This window comes from Patiria miniata, unplaced genomic scaffold (assembly GCF_015706575.1).
Source record: "Patiria miniata isolate m_02_andy unplaced genomic scaffold, ASM1570657v1 HiC_scaffold_23, whole genome shotgun sequence".
Taxonomy (NCBI): Eukaryota; Metazoa; Echinodermata; class Asteroidea; order Valvatida; family Asterinidae; genus Patiria; species Patiria miniata.
In genome coordinates this window covers 8,583,702-8,604,228 of record NW_024037062.1, presented here as the reverse complement: position 1 = coordinate 8,604,228, position 20,527 = coordinate 8,583,702, and the positions used below count along the sequence as shown (strand labels likewise).

General features: G+C 41.0%; 3 protein-coding genes across 3 annotated transcripts; 2 read left to right on the top strand and 1 right to left on the bottom strand.

Moving 5' to 3' along the window:
* Positions 1–2,367: 2,367 nt before the first annotated feature.
* On the bottom strand, positions 2,368–3,411 carry LOC119731448 (kappa-type opioid receptor-like). Its single transcript, XM_038204617.1, has one exon. The coding sequence runs from the start codon at positions 3,409–3,411 to the stop codon at positions 2,368–2,370; it is 1,044 nt and encodes a 347-aa protein (XP_038060545.1).
* A 3,302-nt stretch (positions 3,412–6,713) lies between these two features.
* LOC119731447 (somatostatin receptor type 4-like) lies at positions 6,714–7,757 on the top strand. Its single transcript, XM_038204616.1, has one exon. It carries the CDS (start codon positions 6,714–6,716, stop codon positions 7,755–7,757), a length of 1,044 nt encoding a protein of 347 aa, XP_038060544.1.
* Positions 7,758–11,415: 3,658 nt separating this feature from the next.
* Positions 11,416–12,465, top strand: LOC119731446 (G-protein coupled receptor 35-like). The gene has a single exon (XM_038204615.1). It carries the CDS (start codon positions 11,416–11,418, stop codon positions 12,463–12,465), a length of 1,050 nt encoding a protein of 349 aa, XP_038060543.1.
* The last annotated feature ends 8,062 nt before the right edge of the window (positions 12,466–20,527 follow it).

The following is a 20,527-nucleotide window of genomic DNA, read 5'->3' as shown; positions in this document are numbered from 1 at the left end:
AAGTTTGGTCTCTGCATTGCAATGTCATTCTAGATTGTTGGGATTGATCCAGTGGTCGGTGGTCATACGGTAAGTTGATCAAACCATGGTCCAACTGGCCACTGGGGTGTCGGTCAGTTGGTCAGTTGGTCAGTTGGTCAGTTGGTCAGTTGGTCAGTTGGTCAGTAAAGTGAAGTAAAGTCTGTCACGAGCCAAGTGGCCCATCAGGCCGGCATTCATCTCCGGTGTCAGTTGCATGAAACGACTGAGAATATTTCCATTCCCCTTGAATGTGATGCCAGTCCATCGCAGGTTACTCCCCAGCTAACGCCGGTATCCATTTACACTCCTGGGTGGAGATAGGCAAGTGGGGGTGGAGTGGCTTGCCCAAGGACACAACATAATGACCAGCAGCTGGATTTGAACCCCTGACCCTCTGATCATGAGTCACAAACCCTAACCACTAGGCCACACTCCCCCTCAGTTGGTCAGTGTATTTTGTCTGTACCGGCGAATTCACAGCCACAATTTGGGATGGCTGAGTGGCCGGCCACTGCAAATTCAAAGAGCTGGGAGGGCTGGACCTCATTTAACGCTAGGGGCGCTCTTCTCCCATTTACATTCTTTTCTGCAACTTTAAAACAAGATAAAAATTTCTTTCTTTCTATTCATAATTTTTTTTTGACGAATCCGTATCAGGGAAAGGGGATGAGCATCGATTCAATGTGTTTTGCAGTGGTATTTGAAGGTTTAACATAGGGTTTGCAATAGGAGGTACACAACGTGCAGAACACATTGCGACCTTGACTTTTTTGTTGGGGGGCGGAGTTTATGGATCGAATTCCGATAAAACTGTTCGCTCGTACCCCACCCCCCCGCCCTGCAAACAGGACGCTGGGATACTCTGATGAGCTTCACAGAATCTGGTGAAGGAAGTGGCCTATGTATAAAGCATCTGGCTGCAGCTGTTCAAGACTGCAGTTAGACAATGTGCGCAAATGCTATCCGAAAACATCCCATAGAAATGCACACGTTCCATACCGGATGTGATTTCTGTTTCATTGCGGACCATGTGGACAAAATTTTGAGCGTCGTATTTTAATATGCAATCCGACCGTTCGTGATTCGAAACGGAGCCTGAGCAAGTGACGGACTTTTACAACACAGATAAGTTTTACAGAATTTCCTACATTATTACGCTTTTCAACGAAAAAAAAAATCTCTAAACTGGGATAAAAGAGTAACGAATCAGTCTTAACGGCCCTTTCAAACCTTGCAGAGTCATGGCCGTGATGACACGCAGGGCACAGGTCACGCAAAATCTAACCAATCAGAGCGTGAATTTATCAGAGTATCCCAGCGTCCTGTTTGCAGGGCGGGGGTACGAGCGAAATAAAACTGTAGGAACTAGGAAACCACAGTCCATGTGTTCAACTTGACACATAGCTTCCGACCTCTGTACTATACTTTCCTCTGGCACAAAAACATTTTGGTCCTCAAAAAAAAATTGAGCCGTCCTGGAACTAGTCGAAATTCGAGTCACACAATGATTATGTTCACGAAAAAAAAATTGCCTCGAACCGTGAGCACTTGGTTCGCCATGTGTGTAAGTTTGAAACTACCGTGGGACCTGGGCCCAATTTCATTGCTCTGCTTTATACCGTTAGCGAAAAATCCCTGCTTACTGTAACAGAACGTTCTGTGCTTACGGTAAGCATATTTATGGGTTAGCGAGGAATTTTGACTTCTACGCATGCGTACATCCCTAAAGGATTATGTGCTTACAGGTGCATTTTGAAGAAATTAATTAACTTTTTGTTGCCCTTTGGAGAATCTTCAATTCAGTTACCGTCACAGGATATTTCATCGATGTGTGACTTTTAGTCAAGACCTCACAAAATCCTCACATAAGTCAATCACAATTAAATCCTTCGATCTAAATCACTCACAAACTATTCCAAATTAACTATGATTAGATTTTCTTATGCATATTTGCTCTCAACAAGACTCGAAGCCACTTAAGGTACATGGCTACATGAGAAAAATAAAAAGAAGAGTAGATACTTAGGAGATCTGAAGGTAGGAATTAACATACCTCTTGAAACAGAACAGATCATAGGTTGGAGGGAAACAAGCACTAGGCAAGGAATTCCAAAGAGATGCAGCACGAGGGGAAAAGCTATTGGAATATCCTTTTGTTCTACATCTAGGTAATAACAACAGTAAATGGATGAGAACAGGTAGAAAGTCGGGTTTCTCTCTCAAACATTCTGATTGGAGGAACCAGGGTGGATGGTCTCCATCCTTGATATTTGCGGTCTTACTTGTGTCTGACTTGGGACTTGACTTGTGATGGATTCGACCAAAAGTCTGCATTGTCGTTGATGTTCAATTCGCTTGGGCCGGTGATTCTTGAGCGGCCTTTGCTGGTGGAATCGCTCGAAGTTCTATCTGCTCCGTCTGCTGCGGTCGGCGGCAGCGGTGGCACTGTCGAAGGAGCTTTGCCAGCGGGGGGAAAGCCTCCAAGAAAGCTGCTCGATACTGACTGTTCGTCACGCTGTACACCAGAGTATTGATGGAGCTGTTGATGAAGCGAAAGATTGCTGCGCAGAACAACATGTCAACACTGGTCCAGTAGATATCGAGAGCTTCTGCTGCTGAGTGCAAGGAGAACAGGAATATAAGGTAGACGACAAGGTAAACGATGTCCAATGTATTGAGCACGTAGAAGACAGCAGTGTTGATGACCAGCATGCGGACAACGGGGTAAACTCGACGGGTTTGGCCTGCTTGACGCTCTCGGTCACTGTGGCATAACTTAATAACGATGTAAATATGCGAGGAAATAGTTATGGTAAACGTAGCCAGGTAAATCAAGATGAAGATGACCACACATACTTGATTGAAAACCACGTTAGTGACATAATTGGTATCATTTGCGAGGCCACCCAAAGTGCCAGTGACAACTGCCACAACCCATACGCCTGCCGATACCTTGGCTGCTCGTGACTTGCTCGCTCGCGCTCTCTGGGTTAGTGGTTGGCGTACAGCGGAGAATCTCTCAACCGCTATGACAGTCACGAAGCAGTACGAAGCAATGTGCATAGTTGAAGAAGCTATGTTAACAGCTAGGAAAGCACCTGAAGCTACGTGTGTATCTTCTGTTGCCCATGTTGTCGACATGGCCAGAATCAGATAGACAGCGTCAGCCACTGCTAAATTCGACAGATAGACGTTGATGATCGTGCGCATGGACTTCACTCGAATTACCACGAAGAGAAAAATTGAGTTCAGAACGATTCCAATGGGGGCAACGATTTTGATAAAGTGATGGATTATGTCTTCGTAGTCTTGAGCATGAGCTTCGACATCACGGGCAAGCTGCCTCTCATGGGTTGTCAGTCCGTCGCTGTGTCTTATTGTTCCATTCATCTTTCTTTAATAGGATAACGTCTTGACAGGCTTGGTTCAAAAGTCGAAATGTATCTACATTTACAGCCAGATTATAACTCGTCTTGGGACGAAGCAATGTGAAATAAGAAAAGAAAGCAATAAACACTGGGCATGCATTATAACCAACTCACTCTTCGCGCGTGAAATGGCAATGTCAGAAAACTTAGTTTCCTTTTCGATCAGCGGACCCAATAGAGTTAAAGGCGCTATTTCGTGAATTGTGTATTTCTCAACTCACTCCAAGGGTGAGCTCTAACCTCTAGAGCATGGGTTCGTGCAGTTCAAATTACCCCTTTTGGGAATCGTTCTATAGCATGATTAACAATAACAATGTCCTGCAATCTTAGTCATGTGGTTTGAACCTAATTTGAACCCGTCACACCCCCACCCGATCCCACCCCGCCCCCATAGATTACCCAAGTTGTGCACACATTTCTAATTAACCTAAATTTCCGAGTGTTAGCTCTATAGACCATGTTAGATTTACAAATTGGATGTTCCAAAATTCCATCTTATAAATTGGATGTTGTTGTCACGTGATTTCAACTTTCAGCAAACTGATGTCTTCCGCACTGTGTATCCCTTGAAGTGGTGACGTAAAGTGTTTAACGTGGGCAAAATAACATGCAAAAGATGCTTAAATGTTGGGTTGCCTGTCAGTTGCCCGTTGGTAGCAATGGCAAGCCAGCTAGTCTGGCTCCCTGACCTGACAATTCCCCCACGTCAAAAAATTGCTCCATTTCTTCTAAAGTAGGGTCAGGGAATCAAACTACAAGAACAACATGATCTTGTTTTTTTTTCCAGCATATATGAACACAAAACCTTAAACACTACTATCAGTTTAACAAGATTGGCTATAAAATATCAACCCCCAAATCCATCAATTTCTGAAATTTACAGCAAAAGCAAATGCTATTTATTACCGTACCTTTAAGCATCATCCTTAATCCAATGTTTCGGAATCTATTTAACTTCCTGAACGTCAGAAGTTTCAATTTGCTTGCTCTTTTCCCCAGCATCTTCTTATACGTTTTCTGGTTTGCTTGAGACAATAGTGGTGATACCAAAAGTTCATTATCAAATTACGATTAAGTTTCCTCGTTTGTACCCTGTAGTCACAGTCACATGTTGAACGATTTACTCTCGAAGAGGTATTATATGGCTAAAAAGTCATCACGTGAACTCATAGTTTGGTCATTGCCCTCCGGCACAAAACCTAGTCTATGCAATATCCCCTACACAGCAAGGGTCTATGATATGCGAGCAGATTCGGCGATTATTCAAAACAAGACTGCGTGTTGACCTCGAGATTCTGACCATTCAGCGGGCGCCTTCTATCGGGTCTTCGGTAAACCCGTTGTTGTATTACAGAAACGTGACAACAAAATTGACCAACCAGCAGCTTAGTCCACATTTCTAATCGACATGACGTCCCAGTTTCCAAAGTCGACTCCGATTGGCTGGCTCGCGGGGTCGCATACAATTTGACTGCTAGGATATATCAGACGTTCGTCCGTGGCTCCGCACATGTAAATGTCTGATCCTTAGACTAATAATACACTGTACAGGCAAAAATTATCGAAAGTCCGATCTATGCGTTAGAAGTCAGAACAACGAAATAGCTCCCTTTAATTTCAATGAAGCTAATTTGTAAACTTCCTAAGGAGTTCAGTCGGGAAACTTTAATGTCTAATTTCTCGATTTTGAGAGAAAAAATTCCGGCCAAACGAATTGGAAACTGAGTATACCTGTAACTCTGTCACAGTTTGTCAGATTGCCATTTTGTACAGTCTTAGTATCAGCCGTAGTTCAACGGATCCCGCAGGCTCAGCAACAACGTTTGGTATAATTATGTGAGCATGCAAATCTTAATGAGACTCCGGGCGCAAGCCAATCGGAGTCCACTTTACAAATTGCGACGTCATTTGGAGCAGACAATCCTGCCTAAGCTGTTGAATGGTAAATTTTATGCACATGTTTTGTAATACACCAACGGGTTACTGAAGACCCAATAGAAGGCGCTCGCTGAATGGTCAGAATCTTGAGGTCAAGACGCAGTGTTGTTTTGCATGTGTCACCAATAAAACCCCAAATCATGGCTGAACAATTACAGTAATAAGTTCACGTGATGACTTTGTAGCTATAATCCCTTCAGAATGGAAAGTTCATCATGTGACTGTGACTAGTGTACAAACGAGGAAACACAATTGTGTTTCGATAATGAACTTTTGGTATCACTAGTATTGTCTCAAGTAAACCAGAAACTGCAAAACATTAAAAATAAAAATAAAAAAGAGCTAGGAAATTGAAAGTTCTAACGTCCAGGAAATTAGATTCCAAATGTTGGATCAAGGACGATGTTTAAATTGACTGCAGGTAATTCATATTTGTAGTCACGCATTTTTTATACAAACATTAGAATGTCATTATTGATATCAAATTTAATTGAGAGACAAAATGGAGTTTCATGACGTCGCACCCCAACGTATTTGAGGTGTTTGCAAATTGGAACAAAACAAAATTAGAATGGGAAACATCTGCCATTATTGGCTTAGTTCTATAGACCGTGTTACCTGTGCCGTCATACCAACGGGCAACCGACAGACAACCCAAACATTTAAGCATCTTTTGCATGTTATTTTGCCCACATTAAACAGTTGACGTCACCACTTTTACACCAATCACATTTCAAGGAATGCACATGCAGTGCTGAAGAGAACAGTTTGCTGAAAGTTGACATCACGTGACCACAGCATCCAATTTGTAAATTCATGTAACATGGTCTATAGAGCTAACACTCGGGAGTTTAGAAATATGTGCATAACTTGGCCAAACTTTGGGGTGGGTGGGATCGGGTGGGGATGTGGTGGGGCAGCGTGGGGGATGCAGGGTGTAATTAGGTTCCAACCATGTGACTAAGATTGCAGGACATTGCTACTGTTTATCATGCTATATAACAATATCCAATAGGGGTAATTTGAACTGCACAAACCCATGCTCTTAAGGTTCAAGCTTACCCTTGGAGGGAGTTGAAAACTACACAACTCACGAGATAGCGCCTTTAACACCATTGGATCTGCTGATCGAAATGGAAACTAAGTTTTCTGACATTCCCATTTAAGACGCAAAGAGTGAGTTTGTTATAATGCATGCCAAGTGTTTCTCGCTTTCTTTTCTGATTTCATATTGCTCGGACCCAAGACGAGTTATAATCTGGCTATCGATGTAGATACATTTCGACTTGCGAACCAAGCTGTTCAAGACGCCACCCTATAAGAAAGATGAATGGAACAATAGAACATAGCGACGGACTGACAGCCCACGAGAAGCAGCTTTTCCGTGATGTTGATGCTCATGCGCAAGACAACGACAGCATTACCCGTCAGTTTGTGAAAATCATCGCCCCCATCGGAATCCTGATGAACTCTATTTTTCTCTTCGTAGTAATTCGAGTGAAGTCCATGCACACGATCATCAACGTCTATCTGTCGAATTTAGCAGTGGCTGACGCTGCCTTTCTGATCCTAGGCATGTCAACAGCATGGGCAACAGAATATAGGCACATAGACTCAGGCGTTTCCCTAGCCTTAGCCATAGCTTCTTCAACGATGCAGATTGCTTCGTACTGCTTCGTGACTATCATAGCGGTTGAAAGATTCTCCGCCGTACGCCAACCGCTAACCCAGAGAGCGCGAGCGAGCAAGTCACGAGCAGCCAAGGTATCAGCAGGCGTCTGGGTTGCGGCAGTGGTCACGGGCGTGTTGGGTGGAGTCGCAACTGATCCCAATTATGTAACGAATGTGGTTTTCCATCAAGTATGTGTTGTCATCTTTCTCCTGATTTACCTGGCTTCGTTTACCATAACTATAACCTCATATATTTGCATCGTTATGAAGTTATACCACAGTGATCGAGAGCTTCAAGCAGGCCAGACCCGTCGAGTTTACCCGGTCGTCCGCATGCTGGTCATCAACACTGCTGTCTTCTTCATGCTCAGTTCAACGGATATCGCTGTCAGTGTTAATACCCTTATACTCCTGTTCTCCACGCTCTCACCGGCAGCCGTTATTGATCGCTTATGGACCATTCTCGACGTAGCGGTCTGTGTAGGAATCCTTCGCCTCATCAACAGCTCCATCAATACTCTGGTGTACAGCGTGACGAACAGTCAGTATCGAGCGGCTTTCTTGGAGGCTTTCCCCCCACTGGCAAAGCTCCTTCGACAGCGCCGCCGCTGCCGCCGACCGCAGCAGACGGAGCAGATAGAACTTCGAGCGATTCCACCAGCGAAGGCCGCTCAAGAATCACCGGCCCAAGCGAACTGAATATCGACGCCAATCCAGACTTTTAGTCGAGTCAATCACAAGTCAAGTCCCAAGTCAGACACAAGTAAGACCACAAATATCAAGGATGGAGACTATCCAACCTGGATCCTCCAATCAGAGTGTTTGAGAAACCTGACTTTCTGCCTGTTCTCATCCATATACTGTTGCAATTACCAAGATGTAGAACAAAAGGATATTTCCATAGCTTTTTTTCCCCACGTGCTGCATCTCTTTGGAATTCCTTGCCTGGTGCTTGTTTCCCTCCAACCTCAAGAGGAATGTTAATTCCTACCTTTAGTTTTCCTGATTATTCTTCTTTTTATTTTTATCTTGTATCCCTTTAACTTGAGTGGCTACAAGTCTTGTTGAGGGCAAATATGCATAAGAAACCCTAATCATAGTTACATTTGAATAGCTTGTGAGTAATTTAGATCGAAGGATTTCATTTCGATTGACTTATGTGAGGATTTTGTGAGGTCTTGACTAAAAGTCACACGTCGATGAAATATCCTGAGACGGTAACTGGATTGCAGATTCTGCTTAAAGGGCCCAATTTGCAGGCTATTTTTTTTCAAATTCAATCTTTTAAAATGCACGTTTGTGTCCCATTGAACCTAATTTTCAATTTTGTATTGTATTATACATGTGTGTAGACATTTGAAGTGTATGCAGGGCCCCAAATGGAAACCAGTTTTAAACTGTTTGGGCATACACTGGGTAAAGAAATGTAATAAATAAATAAATAAACAAATATAGAAATATACTCTATATTATGTACATTGATTAATTATGCTTCATGTTGTGAATTTACCTCTGTTTTTAGTACATAATCCATATTCTTTGGACATAATATTGTAGCTGTGCAGATTTGAATATTTCAAATGCCTTGCATGATCTCTTGTCATAAATGTTGCAATTTTAGAAATCATGCTCGCCCTGGTATATTTTTGTAATCACTATATTGTAACGGGAACCTGTTGGGCCCTTGTCCTCCGCATCCGGCAAAACGCAGGAAAAGGGGTCAAACACACAGGATTTCCAACTTCTGAAGAAACTCTTATGTATTCAGCAACAACTCTGTGGTCAACCTGCCACACTGCTACCAGTACCACGACTGATCATTCCCAGCATAGAAAAACACACAGTCTGAACAAATGTGTACAATTGTAACATTCTGTAATGACCCCGGCATCTTGCCAAACTATGAAGCCCGGGAAGGGACAGGGTGGAAATTTTTTTTGGCATTTGCTAATTAATTCGCACGAATTACTAGTTCGTTCGCACGAATTCCTAATTCGTTTGCACGAATTACTAATTCGTGCGAACGAATTAGTAATTCGTGGGAACGAATTAGTAATTCGTTCGCACGAATTACTAATTCGTTCCCACGAATAACTTATTCGTGCGAACGAATTAGCAAATGCCAAAGAAAATGTCCACCCTGTCCCTTCCCGGGCTTCATACCAAACCTTTCCCGCGTCCCCCAACAAAAGAAACCCACTTTAAGCAACCTATTTATAGAGCCCATTTCCGGATAGTTTTTTTTGTTTTGGGGGCCGTAAGGGGACATCATAGCCTATTTTTTTTTTTTTTCGTAATTCATACTCATATCGTTTTGAAAACGTAGCCTAATGAGTTGGTGTTCACCGTTTTTCAAGATTTGCAGTTTATCCCAGTTTATCTTTTGATAACTTATAAAACCTGAGCCTTTATTTCTCGGCACTGAATGGGGCATATTTAGGTCGATGTGTGAGCGAAGGCATCAAAACGAAACCAAAATACGTTGTAACAACTTAACAGTTGTATGAGGGCGCTCTTTCTCTTCAACTGTTCTTGTGGCAACCCAGCCTCCTCCATATTTGTGTACATATCACAATTTGTACAGTAGGTGGCGCGGTTCATAATACAATCTTGTATGAATATTTTTGTACATAAATTAGGTAAAGTAAAAAAATGTCACTTATTTGTCACTTAAAAATGCTTATTTGCTACCATACACATTTTCTTTTCAACACGCGTTTGGTTGTGCGTCTGTATAGTTCCTTACAAGTATGGATTTGTCTAAGATTTATTGGATGTTCTTGACATTTTGGTAGTAAAAGTAGGAAACGAATTCTTGCCCAGTTCACCGCAGTGCTGGATCTTCGAGGGGGGTGGGGGTGGACTACTACCCTAGACCCCAAAAGAAAGGAAATTTTGCAGAGCAAACAAGCACATGCCTGCTACCCCTACCCGTCCTTGACAGCTAACTCCCTTTGAGTCGAAGCTGGATCCGCCCCTGCATCCATCCACAATCAACACTTCTCCCCACCCAAATCCCAGAATATAAGCTTATTCAATGTCCTTTCCAATGAGCCTCAATCCAAGTTTTACAAATGTGTCTAAGTGAATGTTTTTTTGCTGGAGTTTCACAAATAAACCCCAAAATCATGGTTAAAATATTACCGTAGTGAGATCACGTGATAACTTTGTAGCAATGATACCTTTCCGATAATAAATCGTTCAACATGTGACTGTGACTAGCGTGCGAACGAGGAAACACAATGGTGTTTTGATAATGAACTTTTGGTATCACCAGTATATTGTCTCAAGCTAACCAGAAATGTTTATCATAATATGCTGGGACAAAATAACAAGTAAATGTAAACTTCTGACGTTCAGCAAGTTAAACTGATTCCAAAAGTTGGATCAAGGTAATAATACAATTTGTTTCTCCTGTAATTTTCAGAAATTGATATATTTGGGGGTTGGTATTTTATAGCAAACATTGTTCAACTGATAATTATGTTTAAAGATTTGTGTACACAGATGCTAGAAAAAAATCACAAAATGCTGCTCTTGTAGTTTGGTTCCCTGACGTACCCTATATACTTCAGACAAAACGGAACAATTTATAGACGTCGGGGAATTGTCAGCTCGGGGAACCATACTAGCTGGCTTGCAATTACTGTTACCAACGTGCAACCGACAGGCACCCCAAACATTTAAGCATCTTTTGCATGTTATTTTGCCCACATTAAACAGTTGACGTCACCACTTTTACACCAATCACATTTCAAGGAATACACACGCAGAGCAGAAGAGATCAGTTTGCAGAAAGTTGACATCACGTGACCACAACATCCAATTTGTAAAGAAATGTTACATGGTCTATAGAGCTAACACTCGGGAGTTTAGGTTCATTAGAAATGTGTGTATAACTTTGGCCAAACTTTGGGGGTGGGGTGGGATCGGGTGGGGTTGTGGTGGGGCAGCGTGGGTGATGCAGGGTGTAATTAGGTTCCAACCACGTGATTAAGATTGCAGGACATTGCTATTGTTTCTCATGCTATAAAACAAAATCCCATAGGGGTAATTTGAACTGCACGAACCCATGCTCTTAAGGTTCGAGCTTACCCTTGGAGTGAGTTGAGAACTACACAGTTCACGAGATAGCGCCTTTAACCCCATTGGATCTGCTGATCGAAATGGAAACTAAGTTTTCTGACATCCCATTTAAGACGCAAAGAGTGAGTTGGTTATAATGCATGTCCAGTGTTTCTCACTTTCTTTTCTTATTTCATATTGCTCGGTCCCAAGACGAGTTATAATCTGGCTATCAATGTAGATACATTTGGACTTGTGAATCAGGCCTGTCAAGACGTTTCTTGTAAGAAAGATGAATGGAACAATAGAACATAGCGACGGACTGACAGCCCATGAGGAGCAGCTTTTCCGTGATGTCGAAGCTCATGAGCAAGACTACAATTACATCATCGGTCAGTTCGCCAGAATCATCGCCCCCATTGGAATCCTGCTGAACTCTATTTTTCTCTTCGTGGTGATTCGAGTGAAGTCCATGCGCACGATCATCAACGTCTATCTGTCGAGTTTAGCAGTGGCTGACGCTACCAATCTGACCCTAGGCATGTCAATAACATGGGCAATACAAAACACACACACTGTAGATCCAGGTGCTTCCCTGGCCTCACACGTAGCTTTATCAACGATGCAGATTGCTTCGTACTGCTTCGTGACTGTCATAGCGGTTGAAAGATTCTTCGCCGTACGCCAACCGCTAACCCAGAGAGCGCAAGCGAGCAAGTCTCGAGCAGCCAAGGTATCGGCAGGCATCTGGGTTGCGGCACTTGTCACAGGCGTTTTGGGTGGATTCTTAACTAGTTCCACTTATGTCAAGAATGAGGTGTTCACTAAAGTAGCTGGTGTCTTGTTTCTACTGATTTACCTGGCTACGTTTACAATAACTATTTCTTCGTATATTTACATCGTTATTAAGTTGTGCCACAGTGACCGAGAGCGTCAAGTAGGCCAAACCCGTCGAGTTTACCCCGTCGTCCGCATGCTGGTCATCAACTCTGCTGTCTTCTTCCTGCTCAGTTCAACGGAAATCGCCTTAACCGTTAACACTCTTATTATCCTGTTCTCCTCACAGTCGGGAGCTGAAGCTGTCTTGGATATGTTCTGGACCAGTCTCGACCTGTTGTTCTGCGTAGCGATCTTTCGCCCCATCAACTGCTCCATCAATACTCTGGTATACAGTGCGACCAGCAGTCAGTATCGAGCGGCTTTTTTGGAGGCTTTCCCTCCGTTGGCAAAGCTCCTTCGACAGTGCCGCCGCTGCCGCCGACCGCAGCAGACGGAGCAAATAGAACTTCGAGTGATTCCACCAGTGAAGGCCGCTCAAGAATCACCGGTCCAAGCGCACTGAACATCGACGCCAATCCTGACTTTTAGTCGAGTCAATCGCAAGTCAAGTCCCAAGTCAGACACAAGTAAGAACACAAATATCAAGGATGGAGACCATCCAACCTGGTTCCTCCAATCAGAGTGTTTGAGACAGAAACCCGACTTTCTGCCTGCTCTCATCCATACACTGTTGCTATAACCTAGATGTAGAACAAAAGGTTATTCCAATAACTTTTTCCCACAAGCTGTGTCTCTTTGGAATTCCTTGCCTGGTGCTTGTTTCCCTCCAACCTATGATCTGTCCTGATTTGAAGTAGAATGTAATTTCATACCTTCAGTTTAAGTGAGTATTTCCCCTTCTTTTTAGTATTTTCTTGTTGCCCTGTACATTGAGTAGCTTTGGCATTATTGAGGGCGCATGCGTAAAAACGTTACCACGGTCAACTTGAAATAGCTTGTGAGTGATTAAGATTGAGCAACGGAATAGTGAATGACTTCTGAGACGATTTTGTGAAGCTTGACTAAAAGTTGCACTTCGCTAAATTACTGTGACGTTACCTGGATTGAAGTTTTCCCCAAATCTGACATTCTCTGTTACAAACTCTCTTCGATGCTTCCTACATTGTGGTGCCTTGATTTGGAATCCTAAGAAGTGGCGTAAACTACTGTCGACGACTTGGGAGGGGGCTCATGCTTGCAAAATCCTGGCTCCACACTGGACGTTGTAAAATAACTTGCATAGCTGTAGTGGGGTGGTGTAGGTGTGTTGAGTTGGAATTTAAAGTTGCTGGCGATGTTCATAGTTAATCTGGTATGATTGTACACAAAGTAGGCCAAGTGAAAAGATGCAATGATAGGTCTATGCAGCTTAAAGCGGTTCATTGTAAATACAAAAATCGGAAAATGGCGACAAACTAAAGTTTCTCTGTAATAACTTTGTAACGCGTAGGTATACTGAAAAGTTATCAACGGGAATGTTTAGAGCTTGATGAAAATTATACTGTAAAAACAATGTGATGTAACTCTAAATGTTCCAGTCGACGGTGATTACTTGACTTAAGTTTAAACATTATTGGAATATAATCATTACGTTGTAACAAACAAATCAGGTCGCTAAGGTGTTTAAGTGTTAGGATTAATACTGACATTGGAGGTTAAATTGTTTGACACAATGGTACGTGTAGCCAACCAAATTTGCAAGCTGCGATTCATTTGTTTCCTTACACAGATTTAAACAGTGTGAAGTAACTTGTAAAGTCCTCTTAGGAATGTGTAAATACCCACCGCCCTTCCAGGAGCTCTCCTTATTTGTGAATAGGAATTTTTGTTTGCATTGTTGAGGCGAACAAGTGAAATGCCTGTGTTTAGTTGAGCATTAGGGCGTGGTGCAGCGCGAAATTCAAGGCAGTCATTCCTGCACATGCCGTCCTGAGAGAAGGATCGACGTAGAGCGCTGTTCTTTCTTCGTTCTTTGCGTTTCCTGAGTTCAGCCACATTCATTTTCCTTCCTTTACAAACTTTGCTATTTCTTTAGTATCACTATGAAGCCTCGCCCAGCTGTATTCGGCTTCTGACGGCCCATTTTTGTGCATAATTAGGTACCTTCCGGTGAGCTCAATTGGAAAAACCAATTTTCTCATGTAATTGTGTATGTTTAAGTGACGGTATTTGTGTATTTTCTACTGTGAAAATTGCTGATATTTGGTGCCTCCAACATTGCATCATTGTGGCTAATTAATATCCTCATTTTGTATATATGCTAAATGTATGGTTTTTTAAGGTGCCGTTCATTTTAAATACTGCAAACTGTAGATAATTTAACAAATGTCGACACCCACTCGTATTTATTAGTGTCATTGATAATTGTATTTCAGTAATCCATATCTGTGGCCATTTTGCTGTGGTAGCTCTTGAGACGGTACCCGCCAGTCACTAACTCTCTGGCGGGTACATGATCGTTAATTGTTCATAATCCAGAAAATTAGTTAAGATTGGCATAGCATATATCCCGTGTATATTGCCTCATTTTCACAATGTTGGTTGCCATAATACGGAGCCAGATGCGAATTTTCCCGTTTTTCTCCCAATAGTTTTGGCGAGTTTTTCGCCCCTCCCGTAATCAGCGAATGATATAGAAATATATTTTCTCGATGTCACAAGAAATGCCCAAATCCGTCGTGTTCACTTATTTCACCTTAGGCCTTTAGGAAAGTCTGTTAGCGATGTCGTCTCAAACTGTGCATGTTTCTTTGTAATAGTTGTACAATATTCATAATAGTTGCTTGACCATCATGCAGTAATCCCATACGCTTTTATTCTATTTCATTGTGCTGTATTGTATTAGTAATGTATTGTATTTGTATGTATTGTATTTGTATATGTGTGTAGTCACAAACACTGTAGCGTTTGCAGGGCTCCATGGGAAACCAGTTTTAAATTGTAAGGCCATATCCTCGCTAAAGAAATGTAACAAATAAATAAACAAATAAACTCTATATTTTGTACATTGAATAAGTATTCTCCAATTGTCAAATTTCCTCCGTTTATTTGCACATAATCCATTTTGTTTGGACATAATATTGTAGCCGTGCAGATTTGAATATTTCAAATGCCTTGCATGATCTGTTGTCAAAAATGTTGCAATTATAGAAATCATGCTCGCCTCGATAACATTTTGTAATCCTTGTTGTCTATATTTGCTGAATAATTTCCCGCTCAAATTAAGTGATTTCGATATTTTCTCTCAGTACACCGACTCCCTCAACATCTGGTAGCCTTGTATTTCTCCTTGTCATTTGCTCTTATCTTTCCTTGTTTTACCCGGACTAATTTTGTACATATTCTCAAATCCTTCGATTGCAAAGCATAAAATCATTTTTGGGGGGTTAAATTCACAATTGATTAAACCATCTTGCGAGCAACCTGAAAATTAAGTTTCCAACTCAGTGTTTTTAGTCACCTTCTCTAGTCTGCTTGGTTTGTACATGGATTTTTTGTGTGTGTTCTGATAGTAAAGCACTGAAGGCGGAAAAATCAACTTGAGCCACGTTGGGGGCCTCTATAGGGGACATCAACAATAGCCTATACATTTTTAGTAATTCATCCTCATATCGTTTTGAAAACGTAGTCAAATAAGTTGGTGTTTCCGTTTTTCAAGCTTTGCAGTTTATCCTAGTTTATCTTTTGATAGCTTATAAAACTGAATCGGGCATATTTAGGTCGGTGCGTGAGCGAAGGCAGGGGCGTAAATCGGGGAGGGGGGGGGGATGGGGGTATATACCCCCCACCTTTTGACCGGGGGATGGGCTTTTGAATCGAACCCCCCCCCCGGTGCACTTTTTTTGTGTTGAGAAAAGATTGGAGGTTTGAGGTCTTTTGCGAACGTCCCAACAACTAAAATGTATTCAATAGCATTGGGTATACATATTGATATACATCTTTATCCTGAAGAGCGCCCCCTAGTATAATGTGGCCTCCAGCGGTCCCCCCCCCCCATTCGGCCGGGCAATTCTATTTTTTTGGTCACTAACCCATGCCCCCCCACCTCGCCAGTAGATTTACGCCACTGAGTGAAGGCATCAAAACGAAACCAAAATACGTTGTTACAACTTTACAGTTGTACGAGGGCGCCCTTGTCTTTAATTGATTCCTGTGCCAACGCAGCTGTGTACATATGACCAATAGTGTGCATGTCACATCTTAACATAGGATGAATATACTGCCCTCTTTCGGAATGGTTCTCGGACTTGATTTCCATTTAAACAAATTCCCACAGAGCCATGAATGATAAGAAAAGGTTGAGTTTCATTTTAAATGCGATCATCTGGAGTTGATTTAACACAGTTTAGGGAAGATTTTTTTTTTGGGGGGGGTGGAAATAAAAATGTAAAATTCCCTCCAGGATTTGAACAAGCAGCCTCCCAGCATCCAAACCAGCGACCTAACGCAGCACGTGATAGCTAAACCTCACTGACTGCTACAAAATATAGGCTATATAGAGACCATTATCATGTTGCGACCATCTTGATTTTTCCCCGATTAAAATCAACGTAACCAAAGCAACGCTGGAAGTCGAATAGTCTGGTTCCTGTTTGCACAAGAAACATTATAATTCAGTACTGTTTTTGGATACAGGGAACATGACTAAAATGGTGGCAGCATGATTAAGGTCTATAAGAACTAAATCCGGATCAGATGACATAATGTATTCTTCACGAGAGAGGGCAGTATATTAAAATGTGATATGCACACAATATTGTGTCAATTGTGAAATGTTCACAAAATAAGAAGAAGACTTGGCTAATTGTCCTGTGCGAGTTGTTATGCGAACGACGGAATAAAACGAAAACTAATACAGCTATACGCAGTGGCGACGGCAGACTCTCAAATAGGAAGGGGGGGGGGGGGACAGGAAATACTTTTTTTGGGGGGGGGGGGGAAGTCAAAACAAAATCTAGCCTGTGTACACTCGAGTGCCCATTGTCAGTAGTCCGGAAATAAGCCACTAGAGTAACTTAGAGAAGTGTAGTCGTTTTTGTTTCCCATGCCCCCCCCCCCTAGTGCTGCCACTGGCTATACGCCAAAATGACCTTGTCACAAATTGCAAGAGGCCATGTTGAAAAAACCTTTTTGCTAAGTTTTGAGTAAAAGTTGCCATGAAAACATCACAAATATTTCTACATTAATTAACCTCAGGTATATCACGGAGAAACGTTGACTCCGAAATTGCTGACAAACAAATTGCAGTTGCATACTTTATTTCCATTTTGCTAAATCCTACTTTTACTTACTACCATTGTGCTATTCGATAGCCTCATTTATGACACTATTTATCTGATTTTACTTCAAATTTCAACCTTAGTAAGTAAGATCCCTATATTTATTATTTCGTAAAACAACTATTATTATCACAAACAGTAGTCCAATCATCATAAATGTTCACTGTACGAGTTATGCTTTACCACAATATTATGAGTATATAAAAGTACACAACCTCAACCCATATAAAATCATAACACTTAACCGAAACAACAGATTAAAACTTAAGCAGGTGATCAGTAAATGTTTTCTTTTGCTGCTCTTTAAGTAGACGTACTATATAAAAGAAAACGTATGCTACTTCAGCAGTCTAACATGCTGTAGTACAATTTTTGGTGTAGTACAATTTTGGTGTTACAAAAAATGTGAACAACTTTAACCTTCAGTTTTAATGTTATTCCAGCGAATGCATAGTAATAAAAAATAACCTGGATTGATGACACTTACTAAACTTAATTCCTTCACTTTAAGTGTTTTTAATCTTCGATCATTTCAAAGGTCAAATAACATCATTATCGACTCCTGGTCGTTTGCAGATGCTTTCATTTTAGCCGAAGGAATTATTCAGAGTTTTAATTCTCAACTGTGTAGTGTTTCGCATTTTAAAGCACGAACAGGACGTTTTGAAGATTTGAAAAATTAACAGCTTTTTTTAAAAATCTAAATCTCTACGAGTGGAGAGAAGAACACTCTACACGATTTTTAAACCTAAAAACTAACACTTACGTTAACTGTATTTCAGTATTTTCCTGTTACGTCTACAATTATTTAAGCTTTCTTTTTTTAAACAACTGTTTCGCCTGATATTTCCTTGTCTTACTTGCCAAATATTTCTTTCTCTCAGGATATATATTTCTTTACTTAATCATTAATCATCATCAACGTTCGCTTAATTTGTACGGCTTTCAAGTTACATCAATTACTAGTGTCAGGTTGCAATAAAGACATGGCTGGATCAAAATTTCAAACACAAAATTTTTCTCTACATGTCTTTTGTGCGATATACAAAGGATATTCAAAAAAATTATGGTTCTACCACAAGGTTTACGAAAAAAATTAAAAACATTACGTTTACGAAAAACGGTTTACTACAAAGATTACGAAAAAAGGTTGTAGCACAATGTTAAAACAAGAGCCATCGGAACATAAATGCTTCATCGCATTCAAACATGACTGATCAATCTTAAAAACGGAATGATTCAATACGATGAATGCAATCGTCATATCCAGGCACAAAAAATGTGGCGGATTATGTTAATAATTAACATTTTATCGCATATAATGTTTAATACCGTTTTTACAATTATTTGTAAAAAAAAAACCAGAATCGTAACGCTCGGCAATCACTCAGACAAGATACTGATAACAAACTGTCTTTAATTTGAGATCTTCGGACAATACTTCAAAATCTATTTAAAAGAAGGAAAATTGTCCTGGTCTAGACAAAAGTTTGTAAAAACTGTCATCAAAGATGTGTCAGATCAAAAAAAATTGAACAAAAAAGAGTCTTAACTGTTTCTCTTTAAACTGCGCTAGATACATTTGTTTACAACTACACGTAATACCCTGCTTCTGCAGTCTTTTCAACACAATATGAAAACGAAGCATTGTCTTGCATTTGAGATGTTGGTTGTAGCCTGAGTATACTCAATCATATTCACGAATGGTTCTTTCAACGATGCGGAATCCCAACAACGATATTTGTTCCGTACATGTGTTAAGTATTTGTTGACCTTGCTAAGCATGATAACTGGTTTGTTTCATGATAACTGTTATTCTACATCGATAACTTCTAGTGCTTTTAAAACACATATACAGACAATATTTCGTGCGCTTAATTAATGTTCGACTTAAATTTCCACAACTACAAAACAAATATAAACACTTGCGTTTGATTTATTTCTGTCAATTTCTTAATCAAGTATAGTATTAATACCGATACGTTAATTTACAGGGGTTTCCCTTCACTTTTTCCTTTACTGGCCGGCCGGGCCAGTAAACCAGAGTTTTCACTGGCCCGCAACCTTTTTCACTAGCCCACATGTTTTAATAGTAACTTTCAGTTTCAATCAAATCACCATAAGCATTTTTGATAACATTTTTGATAATAAATTATGCAATATGAATACAATCGGCAATTATCTTAATCATGTACATAATATTGCATGTAGTTCCTTTTTAAGTAAAGTCAATGTTTCTTAAATCGTCCATGCTTTAACATAGAGCAAGGCTTTAATTAACAGGAATCAAATATAGGGGGAGAAGTTATAATCAAAATTTATGCAGTGTGCTTCGTTCCGAACTTAAGGCTTTAGGTGTTCTATTTCCGACATGTTTTGATAAAACACGAACTAAAAAAGCGTTATCTTGAGGAACAAGAAAACATTGCACACAGTCGTGGTATTAATGGGAGTTTACCAAGTTAGTATAAACTGAACTGTTTTAACTTGTTTGAAAATGAGTGAGAAGGCCAGTATTTAAAAAAAAAAACATCTCTCGCGCGCGCCATGCATTTCTAGCGAAGAATGGTGCAATCAGCGTGCCTAGCCAAGAAGCGCTGCGGGCGGGCGACCCACAAACTTACGCTGGTCACGTCAATCCAAAACGTTTTCTGGAGCACGGTCCACTTTACATTCACTAGTCTTTACATTCAAAATAGGCCCCTCGAATCTCATATTGTCCTCATCTTTTCGGTACATTCGTTTGATAGTGTTCAAGAAATCATCCCAAGAATCCGTTCGGGCACTAGTTTTGGCAGTGAAACTGTCATGAAAGTTTTCTCCTCACCACGTTGTATGATACGAATACGATGTTAACGTACGCACGTCCGTACCGTACCCGTGTGGACTGCAGACGAAGTACATGTAAATCACGTGCGCTGCATGTGTGCACAATGTGTAATGGCAAATACACGTTGATTCGCCTCGTGTCGTATTCGTCGTTGGGATTTCAATGCCCAGCGCACTGCGAATATACATGGAGTGATATGAATTCAAACTACCAATGTTTTTATTTCGGTCGGCGTGGCAAAAGCATTCATGTGTTGTATCACCCTTAACTTTTTATTTTGATTGATTGAAAAATACTGTAGGGAAAATTTCGTTATTTTTATTTTTTTAACAGTTTTTTGACTCGCCCGTCGGACTACTGAGAGGAGGGTTTTGACTCGCCCGCCGCTGTTTTCACTCGCATTTGGCGAGCGGGCGACCGCTAAGGAAAACCCCTGCCGTTAATACTAGCTACAGTTAACAAGCTCACAATGATCT